The sequence below is a fragment of the Mobula birostris genome, chromosome 4 (genome assembly GCF_030028105.1).
Source record: "Mobula birostris isolate sMobBir1 chromosome 4, sMobBir1.hap1, whole genome shotgun sequence".
Lineage (NCBI taxonomy): Eukaryota > Metazoa > Chordata > Chondrichthyes > Myliobatiformes > Myliobatidae > Mobula > Mobula birostris.
Window position 1 is genome coordinate 71,731,305 of NC_092373.1, and position 17,224 is coordinate 71,748,528.

The 17,224-nt window shown below is 43.6% G+C and overlaps 1 protein-coding gene across 1 annotated transcript; it reads right to left on the reverse strand.

Moving 5' to 3' along the window:
* Positions 1-5,110: 5,110 nt before the first annotated feature.
* On the reverse strand, positions 5,111-16,989 carry LOC140197032 (uncharacterized). Its single transcript, XM_072256965.1, has 6 exons — positions 16,923-16,989; positions 13,964-14,053; positions 10,935-11,032; positions 10,669-10,840; positions 5,439-5,938; positions 5,111-5,263 (listed from the first exon to the last, which is right to left on the reverse strand). Exons 1-6 carry the CDS (start codon positions 16,987-16,989, stop codon positions 5,111-5,113), a joined length of 1,080 nt encoding a protein of 359 aa, XP_072113066.1.
* Between the last annotated feature and the right edge of the window lie 235 nt (positions 16,990-17,224).

A 17,224-nucleotide genomic window follows, 5' to 3' on the forward strand; every position in this document is an offset into this window, starting at 1 on the left:
ATACCGGCAGAAGTTCCAGAATGCGAGGAAGCAGTGGGACCGCACGTATTTGGAGTTTGCCCGTGAGATGCAGACATATTGTGAGCGTTGGTGCACCTCAAAGGGGGTAGAGGGGGATTATGACAGACTGCTACAGCTGATCCTGATTGAGCAGTTTAAAGGTTGTGTCACTGAGGGTATGAGACCCTACCCTGATGAGAAGGAGGCAGCCACGTTAGCCGCAACTGCTAAGTTAGCGGATGAGTATGCGTTGACGCATAAAATGAAGTTTGCCCCGAGTAAAGGCTACCAGAAGGGTAGTCAGGACGGCGGGGAGTGTCCGCCGGAAAAGTCAGAAAGTAAGCCGGGGACTAGTGAGAAGGATAAGGTAGACCGGGAGCAGTCTGGTAGGAAGTCTCCTGGGGTCGTCTGTTATAACTGCAGGAAAGTCGGACACTTTGCGTCCAGGTGCTTTGCCCCAGGGAAGGAGACGGGGAAAGGAAAAACGGGGGTTCTGAATGGCTGTATTGAGCTGTTAAGCGAACCGCTAGGGAAGGACAGGTCTGCCAAAGTTCAGGAAGGGCGTGAGAGGTTTATCTCGGCCGGATTGGTGTCAGTGAAGGAGGGGTTAAAACCAGCTCCAGTGCAGATCTGGAGAGACACGGGAGCGTGTCAGTCACTAATCCTGAAGAGTGTATTAGAATTTAGCTCAGAGACCCGGATTGGGGAGGTCAAGGTCAAAGGTGTTGGGGAAGGGACAGAGTCAGTCCCTTTGCACCAGATACACTTACAAAGCAACCTGGTCTCTGGACTAGTCACGATCGGGGTGAGGTCCGAATTACCGATGAAAAGCGTGGAAGTCTTGCTCGGTAATGACGTCGCCGGGGGAGTCGTGTTCCCAATCGTGAGATTGACAGGTCAGCCTGCCAGCAGTGAGGCCCCGCCCATGGACTCACAGGTTCATCATGGGGCTGCGGTAGTGAATTTAGCTGCGATGGTAAATTTAGCTGAAACGTTTCTGCCAACCTTGTATGAGATGGGGGTAGAAAATGAAAAGAAGGAGTGTAGTGAGACAAGAGGTAGTGAGGGAGCTGGGACAGACGTAGCAGTAACCAGGAAAGAATTTGTGCAGACGTGGGAGCGAGACAAGGGGCTGATGGTTTTGGCAGAGACAGCTCTCTCTGACACAGACTTGACAAGGGAACTAGTAGGCTATTGTGCGGAGGAGGAAGTGCTAAGGAAGCAAGGGAGACCAAGTACCGTACTCGCAGATGAGGAGTGGGGGGTGGTGCAAAAGGGTTATGGGGATGAGGTTTTTAACATGGCCCACGAGGTACCCCCCGGTGGACATTTTGCGGTGCTGGAGGAAACAGTTGGTGGAATCATGAAAGAGGTTTACCGGCTGCCCAGGGGGAAGAATGTTATTGATCATAACCGACACGAACTGAGACGGTCACCGGCTTTTGATATGCTAACAAACCTAGTCGGTGTTAGCGTGGAAATCAATGAAGCTAGGGGCCCCCTGATAAGAGAAAAAAACCATTTTGAAAAGATTAGTATGGGATCGATCAGATGGGAGAAGGCTATTGTTTTGGCCAGGTCTACTGATAAGGTCTCTCCCTTAATCCCCAAACAAAGCGGCTCTTTAGCAGAAGTAATTAAACGACTCGCACCCGTGGGTTTGATTGTCCCGAGGCGATGTAAAGAACTGGGATGTTGGGTGATGTCTGTTACAATAGGTCAGCCTAGTAAACAACATCCATATATAATGAGTAATTCAGTGACTAAAGGGCTGATAAACACAGAGGTGTGTATTGGCAATTTAATACGGCTGTCTGAAGCCAGCTTGATAGTGAACCTTGAAAAAAATGAATTTGGCCACACGAGGGTCACTTACCTGGGAATTGTGGTGACACAGGGGCAGCTGGCAGCGATGCAAGCTACAGTGCAGGCTATCGCTGACCTCCCAACCCCGACAGACAAGAGGGCCCTCAGAAGGCTTTTGGAGATGGTGGGATACTGTAGGAAGTTTTGCAATAACTCTGCGGTCACTACCCCTCCCCCTCCCACTAAGCCCTTGCGAGAGAAAACTGAGTCGGAATGGGACGACCCTTGTTATTGTGGTCCGGGACAAAACCAAATGAGAGGTTACATTGATCGCAGTTCATCAGTGTTTTTGGCCACTATGAAGTTTGCTGAGTTGGAGCCTGGTCTAAGGGATTATTAATAACACATATAAAAGGAACAGAAAATGTGATGACTGTCTGTCAAAGTGTTGACAACTTCAAACTCGCTGTGTTAGCCAAATAGCTGATAAAGATGTATATTTGTGTGTGTGTCAAATAATGTATTCATGTTTGTAATTTTTACCTCCCGGTAAAAATCCTTAAAGGGGGGAAGTGTGACAAGAATACACATAGATAAGATGTTAGCTGTCCTCTGTGATCAGCAGTTGGTCTGCCACCTGTCTTCAAGAGAGAGATAAGGAACACAATGAAACAGCATCTGGAGATGTGTAATGAAGGGACGGGAGAGAGAGCTGTCTGGAGCAGCTCCCCCTTTGAACCCTGAACTGTTTGAAGTGATGGACAGGCGATACTCCAGCAGGGGGATAAAAAGGGTCAGGTTCGCTAAGGCAGGACGCACACACGACACCCGAGGTAACGAGACCCTGGAAGCGGTGCGCCTCTCACGAGTCGGTGGGAAGTACCGGACCTTAAACGCACAGGGTGGAAAGGTACGATCAGTGGGAACCCGGTGTGTGTCCACCCTCGCTTGGGTGCCGGGTTCACTGCAGAGGATCGACCGCATCTGGAGGAGGGGTCACCGTCGGTGACCTCAGGTAACATCACAAAGGACCCGCCCGAAAGCTGCTTCTGAGCAATATCGCTGGTCTGTGAGTGGAAGCCGTTCTGAATGATCAGTCGTTCCCGTTCTCTCTCTCTCCCTCCCCCCACGTTGTCCATCGCCATGACACTGCGATTACTGCGCACTGAACTATTAAATCGAACTGGACTTTTGTGTCACTTTGAAATTGGTCATTTACCCTTAGACAACGATAGAGCTTGATTGATGCTGTTATCTTAATTCTGTGCACATGTGTGTTTATCATTGCTGAACTGTTGCATTTATTATCCTTTCGATTACTGTGTTGCTTGTTTCTTTAATAAAACTTTCTTAGTTCTAGTAATCCAGACTCCAACTGAGTGATCCATTTTTGCTGGTTTGGCAACCCAGTTACGGGGTACGTAACAGGAGGAATTTTTTTTTAGCCAAATAGCAGTGAACCTGTGGAATGCTCTATCACAGAGAGCTGTGGAGGCCATGTCCATGGGTATATTTAGAGCGAAAGTTGATAGTTTCCTGATTGGTCAGAACATCAAGGGTTAAGATGAGAAGAAAGGTGTATGGGGTTGAGTGGGATTCAGGATCAACCATGATGGAATGATGAAGCTGACTTGATGGGCTGAATGGCCCAATTCTGCTCCTATGTCTTGTGGTCGAAGCTGGGACCTTGGTATAAATACAAGAGATTCTGCGTACGCCTGAAATCTTGAGCACCACACACACAAAATGCTGAAGGAAATCAACGTCAATGGAGGGAGTAAAATGTCAATGTACTGGACTGGGCAGGACTTAAAGGAAGGGGACAGAAACCAGAATAAGAAAATGGGGGGAGCACAAGCTGGTAGGTGAGAGGTGAGACCAGGTGAGGGATATAGTGGGTGGGTGGGGCATACCTGGCTATGGTGCTGAGCTCTGGTGAGTCAGACAGCAGCAGATATCACAGAGTGGGCAGTGAGGGAGAACCTCAACAAACACCCAGCAAAGAGAGAATTTCAAATTCTCGTAGAAGTAGATTGGAGACCGGGGGTTTGGAAATGTGATCACACTATTTTATAAAGGAGCAAGACAGAAGCCAGAGTTTGATGGTGGATTTGGCTGGGCTTTAGCAATGGTATAACTATAAACTATCTTCTAATATCTTTACTATCTGTTAGTTTTATTATTCTAAGGTGATCTTGTGTATAGAATTACTAAATATTTGAGCAGCATACTTAAAGGAAAACAGTACATTCTTAAACCACTGTGAAGGGCAACAGTCATAGAGTGATAGAATAATTCAGCATATGGACTGGCCATTTCACCCAACTCACTCATCAAGTAATTTCTCTGGCAACTGGTTTCATACACTCGCCTCCTTCTGCATGAAGAAGTTGCTCTTTAGGTGTCTGTTAGATTTTTCCCTTCACGTCTTCAACCTATGTCTCAAGACTGTATACACCACTGAAGGATAAGCTCTCCATCTCCTGTGATGCTGTGTTTCTCGGTGAGTAACCAACATTTTTCTGAATGTTGCATAATTTAAATTATAAAGGCTCATTGCAAGTACTTTAGTATGGATTAAATATCTGATGGATGTGAGTGGGTAACATGTCAGAGGTTTTGGGCTGCATTTTGTGATTTGAACAATTTATTTTTGTTTCTGTTTCCATTTATTCATTTAAATATACTCGAGCCAAATTGCTTTTTGCACAATTCTGCTCAACATAAATTTTATTTTACAAAAGATTATAAAATAGCTGAATATATTTTAATAACATTACAACTCAAGTTGATACACCACTTAATGCAACAGCCTATTTTTGGATATTTGAATATTGATGCACTTCACATGTTAATACTTTTAATCTTAATAAAGCAAGGAAGTTGACCAATTCAATGTCTGGGGAGAACTTGCAGAAGAACACAGTAAATACAAAGGTAATCAATTATGTTTTCCTCACGTTATACACAGAATGTTGAAAAAATGAAGAGACATGATTATCATGCACCTAAACTGTATATACAAATAATGCATTAATCCACTTTAAACCAGGGCTGGATGTTTTATGGAAGATGAAATGACATTTATTCCACTTATGGATCCTCAGATCATATCACCATCGGAACAGCGAATGAAACAATCTGTCACAAGAGAACAAAGGGTCTAGCAAATTGTATAATACGCTCTAACAACGTTTAACTGACTGTTCGGCATTTTTTATCCTTCAGCCATCTCCGATCTAGATTGATTACTTATAGAATTGTGCAACACTTATACTTGAAAAGGCTATTTAAAAAGCGATTCTTAACAGGATTTCGAGTGGGATTTTGTGTAGGATTCCGAATATGGTTCAGACTGGGACTTGGACCGGAACTTGGACCGGAACTTGGAGCAGGACTTGGAGCAGGGCTTGGAGCAGGACTTGGAGCGGGACTTGGAGCGGGACTTGGAGCGGGACTTCGAGTGTAAATTGGAGTGTATGGAACGTAACTTGGAGTGGGACTTGGAGTGCGACTTGGAGCGAGACTTGGAGCGGGACTTGGAGCGGGACTTGGAGTGTAACTTGGAGTGTAAATTGGAGTGTATGGAATGTAAATTGCAGTGGAAATTGGAGCGTAACTTGGAGTGGTACTTGGACTGCAAATGAATCGGAATCTGAAATGGGATTGGAGGTCTGATCTTGAGTATGATTCCACATAGGAATACTTGTTTGCCTTGGGGCTACAGGTATAGCACAATGAAAAGAATACTCAGATGATTCAGTGCAAACTGCCTTTGTGTTAACGCAGGCAAAGCAAAATTCCACATGGCATCTGATGCACACAACATATTTGCACATTTCTTTATGTTCTATCAGCAACCCACAAGTGGGACAAGCACGGATTTTTGGACAATTTTGAATATTGCTGTAAGGTAAAGTTTTTGTGTCACAGTTCTTCAAGGTTTCCAGCTGGACGTTAATGCATCCTTCATTGTCACATTTATCCGAGCGTGGACCTGGGCCTTTCCACTCCTTCATACATTGCCAGTAAAATTCAAAAGGGATTCCATCGTTGGCCGTGCAGACTGAACAAGTCACTGATATGTTCGTCTCATCTTTCCGTTCCACATAACTCCCACACCTAGGACATTAAACAAAGACAGATGATGAAATTAGTAATTAAGGACATACACTTCTGATAATCCACTGTATATAATAATGTAATCTTAGCTTTTAAATATGCTTCTTTAAAATTAATGTGATGGCATCTCCTGTATTGATAAATTTTGATGTTCCACAGAAATTAAAAGATTGCTGTAATTTACACATGAAATGATTATCGCAGTAACAATATCTAGATTCCCCCCCCCCGCCCCCCCCCCCCCCCCCCGTAGGCATTGTATTTAAGCAATTGGCTAAGTACTAAATACACTGAGAGATTTCTGGAGTGATATTTATCTGATGATTAATTCCTTGGTCATATGGGTTTATACCACAATCACGGAGTGAGACTGTGTTTCCCCTGACATTGATTTACAGCGGAATCACATCTTTGAGTCACAGAGTCATTGATTGATACAGCACATAAACTGGCCCTTTGGTCCTACTGCTCCGTGCAAACCAATCCATCCGTCTGAACTGATCGCATTTCAGAATCTGAATCAGGATCAGGTTTAATATCATATGCATATGTCATGAAATTTGTAGTCTATGCAGCAACAGTAACATGTAATAACTAATAACAGAGAAAACCATTAATTACAGTAAATACATATGTTAAATAGTTAAACTAAGTAAGAAGTGTAAAAATGAAAATAAAAAAGTAGTGAGGGAGAGCTCATTGTCCATTCAGAAATCTGATGGCAGAGGGGAAGAAGCTGATCCTGAATCATTGTGTTGTTTTCCCTCAGGCTCCTGTATCTCCCTGATGGAAACAATGAGATGGGGGCATGTTCTGGGTGATGGATGCCACCTTTCTGAGGCATCGTTCCTTTAAGATGGCCTGGATGCCACAGAGGCTGGTGCTCATGGTGAAGCTAAGTTCACAACTTTGTGCAGTTTCTTTCAATCCTGTGTAGTAGCATTCCCCCCCCCCCCCACCAGAGAGTGATACTCATTTGCTTGAGTTTGGCCCAAAGCTCTCTAAATCTTTCTTCTTCTTGGTTCATCGTCTTTGCTGATCCCCACAATATAAAGTAGGGAATGCTGTAAAGTAAGGAGAGTCTGATGCTGTGGCTCAGAAGGGAATGGAGGAGAAGGGGACTGCAGTATTGATAGGGGATTCCATGGTTAGATGAGTAGACACAAGATTCTGTGGACACGATAGAGACACCCAAATGATATGTTGCCCCAGGTGGTGCCAGGGTCAGGACCATTTCAGATCGGGTCCATGGCATTCTAAAGGGGGAGGGGAAGCCATCATGATATAGATTGGTACCAATGACATAGATAGGAAAAGGGAGGTGGTCCTGAAGAAAGAATTTAGGGAGCTAGCTAGAAAGCTGAAAAGCAGGCCCTCCAGGGTTGTAATCTATGATTGCTGCCTGTGCCATGGGCTAGTGAGGGTAACATGCAAATAATTGAAGGTATGTAGTAACTTCATTCTTACTAACAATTTCCACTGAAAAGATCATGGATCCTGTATCTTCTCTAACCTGATGCAAGGTCAGAGAACTATTTTTCTAATCTACATACTGAAGAATTCCACAAGCTTCTTCTGACAGAATTCATGCAGAATCCATTGTTAGAACATGACTGAGGGATTGACAATCAGTATGTCTGAGATAAAAAAAAATGTTGACAAATCTGTGTAGTACTATTGGTGAGAATTATGTTGCAGAATTAATAGTCTAGAAGCGATACAATACCTGGGTGTGTATGATCCACATATAAAGCTTAAACACAAGACATTCTGCAGATGCTGGAATTCCAGAACAAAACAACCAAAATGCGGGAGGAACTCAGCAGGTCAGGAGGCTGTGGAAATGAATAAACAGTTGACATTTTGGGCCGAGTCCCTTCTTCAGGACTAGAAAGGAAGGGGAAGTCACCAGAATAAAAAGGTGGGAGGCAAAGGTAAAGGGCTGGAGAAGAAGGGATCTGATGGGAGAGGCGAGTGGACCATGAGAGAAAGGGAAGTAGAAGTGGGCACCAGGAGGAGATGATAGGCAGGTGAGGAGAAGAGGTCAGAGGCCGAAGTGGGAAATAGAAGAAGAGGAGCATTTGGCAGCTTTGGGCCTGTACTTACTGGAACTTAGAAGAATGCGAGGAGATATCATTGAAGCCTACCAAATGTTGAAGGGACTGAAAAGGGTGGATATGGAGAGGATATTTCCTAGGGTGGGGATATCCAGAACAAGAGGGCATAGCCTCAAAATCGAGGGGCGATTCTTTGGGACCGAGTTAAGGAGGAATTTTTTTTAGCCAAGTCCGTGTGTATATTTAAGGTGGAAGTTGATCATCATCTGATCAGTCAGAGGATCAAAGGATATGGTGAGGAGGTAGATGGATCCAGATTCATCCATGATGAAATGGCAGAGCAGACTCGATGGAATGAATGGCCTAATTCTGCTCCTATGTCTTATGGCCTTTGGTAAGGGTAAGGGAAAACATTTACCTGAAGGAGAAATTGATGTTCATGCCATCAGGTTGGAGACAGAACATGAGTTGTTACTCCTCCATTCTGAGAGTAGCTTCATCGCGACAAAAGAGGAGGACATGGACCAACATGTCGGAACAGGGATGTGGTTAGGAATTAAACTGTTTGGCCAAGGGGAAATTCTGCTGTAGAACAAAGTGGTCCGCCTATTTTTATCAGGTCTCATCAATGTAGAGAAAGCCACATGGGGATCGATGAGGACAATAGACGCAGGCGAATTGTTGTCTCACCTAGTCAGACTGCTTGGGGCCCTGAATGGAGGTAAGGGAGGAGGTGAACGAGGAGGAGGTTGCATCACATTTTTGTCATGTGCCAGGAAGGAGGTCAAAGGGGAGGGGCGAAAGGACATAGTAATCAAAGAGGGAGTGATCCCTGTGGAAAGCAAAGAGTGGTGGTGGAGGTAAAGTTGTGTTGGTCTAGTATTGAAGATGGTGGAAGTTGTGGAGAATAATAGGTGAGGCCAAGAGGAATCCTACCCCTGTTCAGAAGTGGGTGTCTGGAAGTGCAAAAAATGCAGGTGAGGGCAACATCAGTTGTGAAGAAAGGGAGACCCTGTTCTTTGAAGAAGGAGGACATCCCTAATGCCCTGGAAAGGAAAGACTCATCCTGGAACAAATACAGTGGAAATGAAGGAACTGAGAAAAAAGAACAGCATTTTTACAGGAGACAGGGTGAGAAGATCTATAGTTAAGATAGCTGTGGGAATTGGTAGGTTTATAAAAGTTGTGAGTGGATAGCTTGTATCCAGGGATGGAGAAAAAGAGATCAAGAAAGGAGAGAGGTGTCAGAAATAGAGCAAGTAAATTTAAGGGCAGGATGGAAGTTGGAGGCAAAGTTGATGAAATTGGCAAGCTCAGCATGAGTGCCGGAAGGAGCACCAATGCAGTCATCAAAGTATCGCAGGAAGAGTTGTGGAAAATGACTTGGGAAGGCTAGGAACATGGACTATTCTACATAGCCATTGAAAAGTCAGGCATAGCTGGGAGGCATGCAGTTGCTCACGGCTACAGGTTTGAGTTTGGAAAGATTGGGTGGAGTCAAAGAAGAAATTGCTTAGGGTGAGGGTGGTGGTAGAGGGGAACTGGTTGGCTGTATTTTTGCAGAAAAGTTTAAGGCCTTATTGATGGGGGATAGAGTGCATAGACATGCATGGTGAAAATATGATGGTTGGGGCCAGGGAATAGAAAGTTGTTGAAAAGAGCAAGAGCGTGTGAGATGTTGCGGATGTAGTTGGGATGGGACTGAACCAAGTTGGATAGAATGGAGTGGAGGTGTGTGGACACAGGTTCTGTGGGGCCGGAGCAGGCAGATACAATAGGTCTACTCGTACACTCAGATTTGTGGATTTTGGGTGGGAGCTAGAAATGAACAGTGCAGGGTAAGGGAACTTCAAGTTTTTCAATGTTGATGAGGTTAATGATGGTGTTGGATACAATTTTATGATGGACTGGAGTGGGGTGCTGCCTCCTGGCCTCTGCAAGGTAGAGGTTCATCTGCATGGTTTGGATCCGCATGGTTTTGAACAATAGTCCAAAAACCATTTGTCTGTGTGTTTGATGGGAAAGTCCTTCTTCTCCAGCTCTTTATCTTTTCCACCCATCTGAATTCATCTATCTTCTTCCAGCTAGTCCTCCTTCCACTCCCCCCATGTTTTATACTGGTCTCTTCCCCCTTCCTTTCCAATCCTGAAGAAGGGCCTCAGCCTGAAACACAGACTGTGTATTCATTTTCACATATAAAGCTTGTCAGTTTATCTCATGTCAGCCCCTCAGTGTATCTTCATTTCTTCATGCACTCATCCACCTTCCTCACCTTCTTTGCAAATGTTCTCAGTTACTATTTATTTTTCTCTAGTCTCTCCTGAATTCCCAATGGGATTTCTTCATGAGAGCTATGTATTAAGACATCTAAAATTGCATTCTTCCGCAAATGATAATTTTTTCTCTAGATTAATCATTTTGAATCTCCATATAATTTTAAACACTTTGATCAGGTAATCCCTCAGTTCTCTTTAATCTCTGGGAAATTCTTGTCAGAACCCTGGCTTATTATGTTGAAATTTCTGTTGTGTTGTGGTCCTTTTTAAAACATTGCCTGTCAACCTCCCTGAATATTACCTCATTTCTTCAGACTCTCACACCATCCCAAGCTTCACAGCTTTCTCAAATCCAGTAATGACCCCTATTTATTAGCAGTTAGTTAGATGCCAGTCCTGCTTTACCTGTTTGTATTCACAGTAACTTGAAGCTGTGAGAGTGACAAGCCTCTCTTCAAAAATCTGCCGTTCCTCAACAGAGAGCAATGCGTGTCTGCACACCTCCATGTAGGACCATTCCTTTCCACATCCTTCATCTGTCTCATCTATTAATGCAGGGCAGTGGAATTTGAAATGACCCTGGAATAGACATTGAAAAGTATTGTAAGACGTTCCCATTTAAAAAGTGGATAGAGCAAGAGATATAACAGAAAGGATTGTTTGTGATATCCACCTGACTTATACGGGTCCGACACCATTCCGTGAGTGAAATGGGATCCACAGCATGTCCACAGGACATTTCCACTCTGTAGACATTTGGGTCATTATCTCCTGCAATAGAACATTTTGCTGAAATTACTACAGAATTTGTTTAAGGTGTTAAGTAGACACCAAACTCAACTTCTTGAACAGTGCTTTCATTAAAAGTATTTGCTTAGATAAAACACCATAAAATGGTTCAATAAATTTGATGTGATTGGTAAAGAGACTACCAGAAATATGAGTGAAGAAAGGAACAGATTTTCCAATGGTTTGAAACATATACTTTCATTTTGACTGGAGTGTATCCTGGTGTGATTTGAAGGAGCTCTGGGTTGTTTTCTGTTATAGAACATAGAAAAGTACAGAACAGGAAAAGGCTCACTGGTACATCATGTCTGCACCAACCATGAAGCCAAGATAAACTAATCCCATCAGCTTGTGTAGGGTCTGTGTTCTGTCAAACTCTTCCAGTTCATGTGTCTGTTTCAATTCTTCTGAAATGGTTCCCTATTCTGTTTCTATCACCTCCAGTGCAGCACGTTCCAAACATCTACTGAGTTCTGTGTTCTCCCTAAAGTATCCAAGAGTTTTAAACAAAGACAATGTAATAGTATCACCTTACATTTAGTGTTTATATTTCTGAAAACATTTGAAGCAAGAAACATTTGATTAAGGCTATTATGATTTGGAAATCCTTTCAAATTATTAATAGTGACCGGTATGTCAAATTATTTCTGCCATAATTAGCCAAAGAAATCACAATATCTTTCTCTATATATGCTGACTTGATCTCAAAACCCCACTCCTCACCCAAAAACAACTCCCCTGATAATAATCTAGGGGCCCTCTTTCCTTCCAGGGTCTCACTTGGTTTGTGTCCTCTAACCATTCAGTGTGCCAAAACACTGCAGGTCAAGTCTGCATTACTGGAAGAGTCCATTGCCTATTGATAGTTGGAACCTGAGGTTGGAATGTCAGAGCTGTTATATGATGTATTCCTACCTGAAAGTAATATTTGTAGACACTGAATTCTTGGCAACATTGTAGAATTCCCACCAAATTCGGCAGACTTTGCTGGCAAATCCTGTGTCAGAGGTCTGTGATGTAGGATATGGGACTGGGCCTTTCCTGGGCTGAGGCAAATAGTTAGGAAGCCACACCCTACCCAAAGGGACAGACCTTTGAACTTTGTGACAAACCATAATTGACACTTCATACCCAACAGACTTTCCATTTTACATTCAGAGAAAAAGAACACGAGATGTAGCACATTAGAATACCACAGACAAAAGAGGGAAGAGTAACTCAATATAAATCAAGAATGTTTAATTGCTAATCCACAGAAGGACAAGTACAAGTAACAAAATTAAAACACACACAAATTAGAAATGATTATAACAGTAAACAATAGTTAGGCTAATACTTGACCGGGTACATAAACCTTTAATGGGTTTATTAACCAATAGGCTACTATGCAGTCATGGCGAGAACGTACAAACTCCTTACAGGGGGAGCCCGAAATGAACTTGGAACTTCAACACCCCAAGTTGTAATAACTCGTGCTCACCGTAGCATCTTTGAGTTCATGAACAACATGATTTGCGAAAACTTCAATTTTCACTTCACTAGGCCAATGACAATGAACTGATTTTGATTTAAAAGTGGAAACAAAACTTAGAAGACTTAAAATGCATTGGAAGCAGCTCAGGGAATGTATACTGAACTAATACCTGGAACTACCAGATAGTCTTTTGAAGACAAGTTGAACAGTCTGTGGTTTGCATATGCTGAGTTTAGAGGAGCATGTGAGAGGGACTTTATTTAAATATAAAAAATCCTGAAAGACCTTGACAGGATGTGGAGGGGATTCTGTTGTGGGAGAATCGAGAACTGATGTGGGCGGGGGAAGGGAATGCTATTTTAAAAAAGACAAAATAAAAGATTCTTTTTTTCTCAAAGTCTTTCGAATTCTCTTCACAGAAGCGTAGTGGCATCAAAATCTTTTGAATATTTTAAGGCAAATTTAAATAGGTTCTTCAACAAACGAATGGTCAAAAGATCACTGCCGGTCCATGGGAGTGGGCAATTGTGGTAACAATTTATTTTCGTGTAAAACAAAAAATAGTTCAAGTATATCACAAAACACTTTGGATATTAAGAGCTCTCTCAACATACCAGCCTCTCACTTTCCAAGTCTACCTAACCAGGTCCGGGCTAACCTGGAGATCTATTTCCATTCTGGGACCTTGACCAGCCGAAGACCCACGTAGAATCGCCTGTGCACTTTCAGCCGCAGTGGCACTGTAAATCTATGATGGCAACTCCTTGTCAACAAGCACTAGCAACAAACATCAAAGTTGCTGGTGAACGCAGCAGGCCAGGCAGCATCTCTAGGAAGAGGTACAGTCGATGTTTCAGGCCGAGACCCTTCATCAGGACTAACTGAAGGAAGAGTTAGTAAGAGATTTGAAAGTGGGAGGGGGAGGGGGAGATCCAAAATGATAGGAGAAGAGAGGAGGGGGAGGGATGGAGCCAAGAGTTGGACAGGTGATTGGCAAAAGGGAGGATCTTCTTCCCCCCCAAGGGGGAGAACACCTCCCCCCCTTGTCTTTTTCCCCAGACCTCCTGTCCCATGATCCTCTCATATCCCCTTTTGCTAATCACCTGTCCAGCTCTTGGCTCCATCCCTCCCCCTCCTGTCTTCTCCTATCATTTTGGATCTCCCCCTCCCCCTCCCACTTTCAAATCTCTTACTAACTCTTCCTTCAGTTAGTCCTGACGAAGGGTCTCGGCCTGAAATGTCGTCTGTACCTCTTCCTAGAGATGCTGCCTGGCCTGCTGCGTTCACCAGCAACTTTGATGTGTGTTGCTTGAATTACCAGCATCTGCGGAATTCCTGTTGTTTGCGTTTTTACAACAAGCACTAGAGTGAGTTTGCCCACCCAAACTCGGCGTTGGGGGTCTGTCCTTATTTTACTCATGATGTGATGTATATTTTACCTGTGATCTCGTCCGGTCGCTTAACAAATTTCAATCTGTTGTCAATGAAATCGCGGCTAATTCCTCTGCAGTTGTTCCTATCCGATGCACCTGCACAACAGGGGAGTTTTCGTCAATCAAAAACTACGATTGTAGGTTACGCCAGACAAGTGCAGTGAAATGTAAACCCTCTGACCACTTCCTCGACAAGGAGGCGGTTTATTCCTTTAACTTCATTCCAGGTGCAATTTTCTCCGAATTATCCCCTTTCCTCGTGTATAACATTTTATTTGGACACTTCTTGATGCTCTGCTAAAAATACTTTCCTGCAGGAAAGTTTGCCCTGTTTTATGCCCACCCCTCCCAAAGATGTCCCAACATTATGTCCATTTCTGACATTGACTTGCTAACCTCATTCTCCTAGTCGGTTCACAAAACATCGAACAGCCCAGCCCTTCAGCTGGAGTTACGTAAAGCAAGTGAAACTAAATTCCGTTCATTTTAATGGACCTTCACAGGTATTGCAGCAGCAATTGAAGTTGCTAAGACCAAAATGGGAAAGATCTATCGAGTGTGCATCATTGGTTTGAGAGGCGAAAGAACTATGGTTGATATATCGGAGTCGGAAGCTGAATTTAATGCGATGAAGATCGTTACCTTTAAAAAAATGCTGATAACCAAAATGCCGTCTTTATTAGGTACTTGAATAACATATCATGTCAGTTTCTGAGATGAAACTTGGTTAGATAGTCTAACGAGGAAGTTGACAATGGGCAGCTAGATATTCCGAGTAGCTTCGCCGATCGAGGCGGCATTGTTTACTTTACTTTGATATGCTTAATTTTAAAAATCTAACTATTTATTAATCAGGGCTGCTTGACGGTTCGTTCTTTTCTGAATTTCTCTCTTTTTAAGGTGTCGGGAGTGTGGATGATCTGCGCCTGAATTTCAGCGACAAGCAGCTGGAAAACGAGTAATCATTCTCCGATTACCAGATCAGGGACAAATCCACAATACTCGTCATAACAGAGCTAGTTGGAGGAGCTGTAGAATAGGAGATTGAAAATGCACACTGAAGAAGAATTGAACTGTCGTGACCTGTGTTTATATCGCTTCAGTGACATGAGACGCAATCGTGGCTTTAATGTGTGTATATAAACTAGTGATTCCAAAAGTAGATTTGGTTTATATTCTGATGAAGGATCTGGACCCGAAACGTCGACTATTTACTCCGTTCCATAGATGCAGCCTGGCCTGCTGAGTTCCTCCAGCAGTTTGAGTGCGTTGCTTCGTACACCTTCTGTGACTCCGTTTACCTCAGTAATGAAATATACCTTCTGCATATAAGTTGACGTTTGTTGTGAGAAATTGGGTTCAATTGAACGCTTCGTGCTTCGTGTAGAAGAGACAGAAGAGAGCGCAGAGGGTGGAATCTGGCGCAATACGGGGACGGGGTGTGGGGTGGGTTGGAGGAATGTAGCGAATCAGGCAGCGTCTATGGAAGGGAATGAACAGTCGAGGAAATTAGAAGAGTTTGTTCGTGTGGAATGTTCTGCTTTTTTTCTCGTGCAAATCCTTGCTTAGTTATTACAAAATGTAGTTTTATGTCATAATTAGAATATTTTCCGTGTTGTTTTTCAACAGTTGGCACATTTTCAGAGAGGTGGTGGCACATCTCTGCCCCTTGTTATGGATCGGGTGAGCCTGTGGCATGTCGGATTGTCTGGTGATCATTAGTTTTTGTTGGATTGTAGATCATGGTCTCTCTTTGGGGCTTTGCAATTGCTTGTTTGGTGGGTGGTGGGTGCTGATGCTTCCTGCTGAAATAAGTGGGGGAGGGGGAGGGGGAGGGTTGATGCTCTGCTGCTGCTTGTGCAGGGCAGGGTGAGAGGGAGCTTTGGGTTCTAACGTTTTACTGTCATTCATTCTTTGGGGTTCTCTTCTGTTTTTGTGGATGTCTGTGTAGAGCAAGAATTTCAGGTTTTATACAGTATATATTCTCTGCTATTAAATGAAACCGTTGAACCATTTTCCTTTTCAATTTTATGACATCAATCTTGATATTTTGGGTGCACAAGGTTTCCTTTCCTTCAATGGCAGTGAGGATTGTGTTCCAATGTGTCCGGCATCTGGTGATTTGACAAGATTGGGCCAATAAGATTAATTTGGATCCTATCTTCCTGGACAGAAATGATTGAAGTCTGAGATTCCACTCCAGCTCTCATCTTGTTTCGGATCTGAGCGTCAGTTCCCCAACGTAATGCTGGAGAACCCAAGCAAGGCTGGTTCTGTTGATGCATCCACAGTGAATTAGCCAATGGGCCATTGATAAAATGAGAAGAATTAATATGGAGGAAAGGCCCTATGTGCCACCTAGGCACTAAGGGTTCAGACGATGACGATAAATAAGGATGAAAAGTGGGCAAAGGGTCAAAATATTTTGTAAACAATCCTGGGTGGGCAACAATGGTGAAAGGAATTAGGCAATGTGAACAAGTTGATCCTGTTTACTGGATATTTTGTGCACTGGGTTACATCTTCTATGATAAAGATGAATTCTTGATCTTTCAGTCTACATTGTCTTTGTTGCCCATTATTGATGGTTGGCTAGAAGATGGTGATGAGGAGATGTACAGGAGAGAGATAGTTCAGGTGATCGAGTTGTGCCACATCAATAACCTTGCACAATATCAGTTAGATCAAAGAAGAGATTATGAACTTCAGGAAAGGGAATCGGGAAATCACATTCTGGTCCCTACTGAGGTGTCAGTGTTTAAAAATGTGAGCATCTTCGAATTTCATGGCATCAGCTTCTCAGAGGATATACCCTGGCCCAACACATTGATACAATCATGAAGAAAGCATGTTGGCAGCTATGCTTCATTAAGGCTTTGAGGAGATTTGGTATGTCAGCAAGGCACCAGCAGAGTTCATGAGATGTACCATAGAGAGCATTCTGATTCTGATGGGAGCAGCGCACAGCAGAGGTTCCTCGCAGATCGGCGGCGATCATTTAAGAGGAATGCTTCGCGGGCATTCAGTATCATTCCGCAGCCTAATCAGCGGTGGGAGCAGTGCACATCTGGAGGCTGAGAAGCTGGTGCAGGGTGTCAGGGCTTCAGGTTTTTAAATCATTGGGATCTCCTCTGGGGGAGATATGACCTGTCCAAAAAGGGACGAGTTGCACTTGAACCCAAAGGGACCAATATTCTCATGCACAGATTTGTTAGAGCTGTTGGGGAGGATTTAAACTAATTTGACAGGGGGGTGGGAAATGAAATG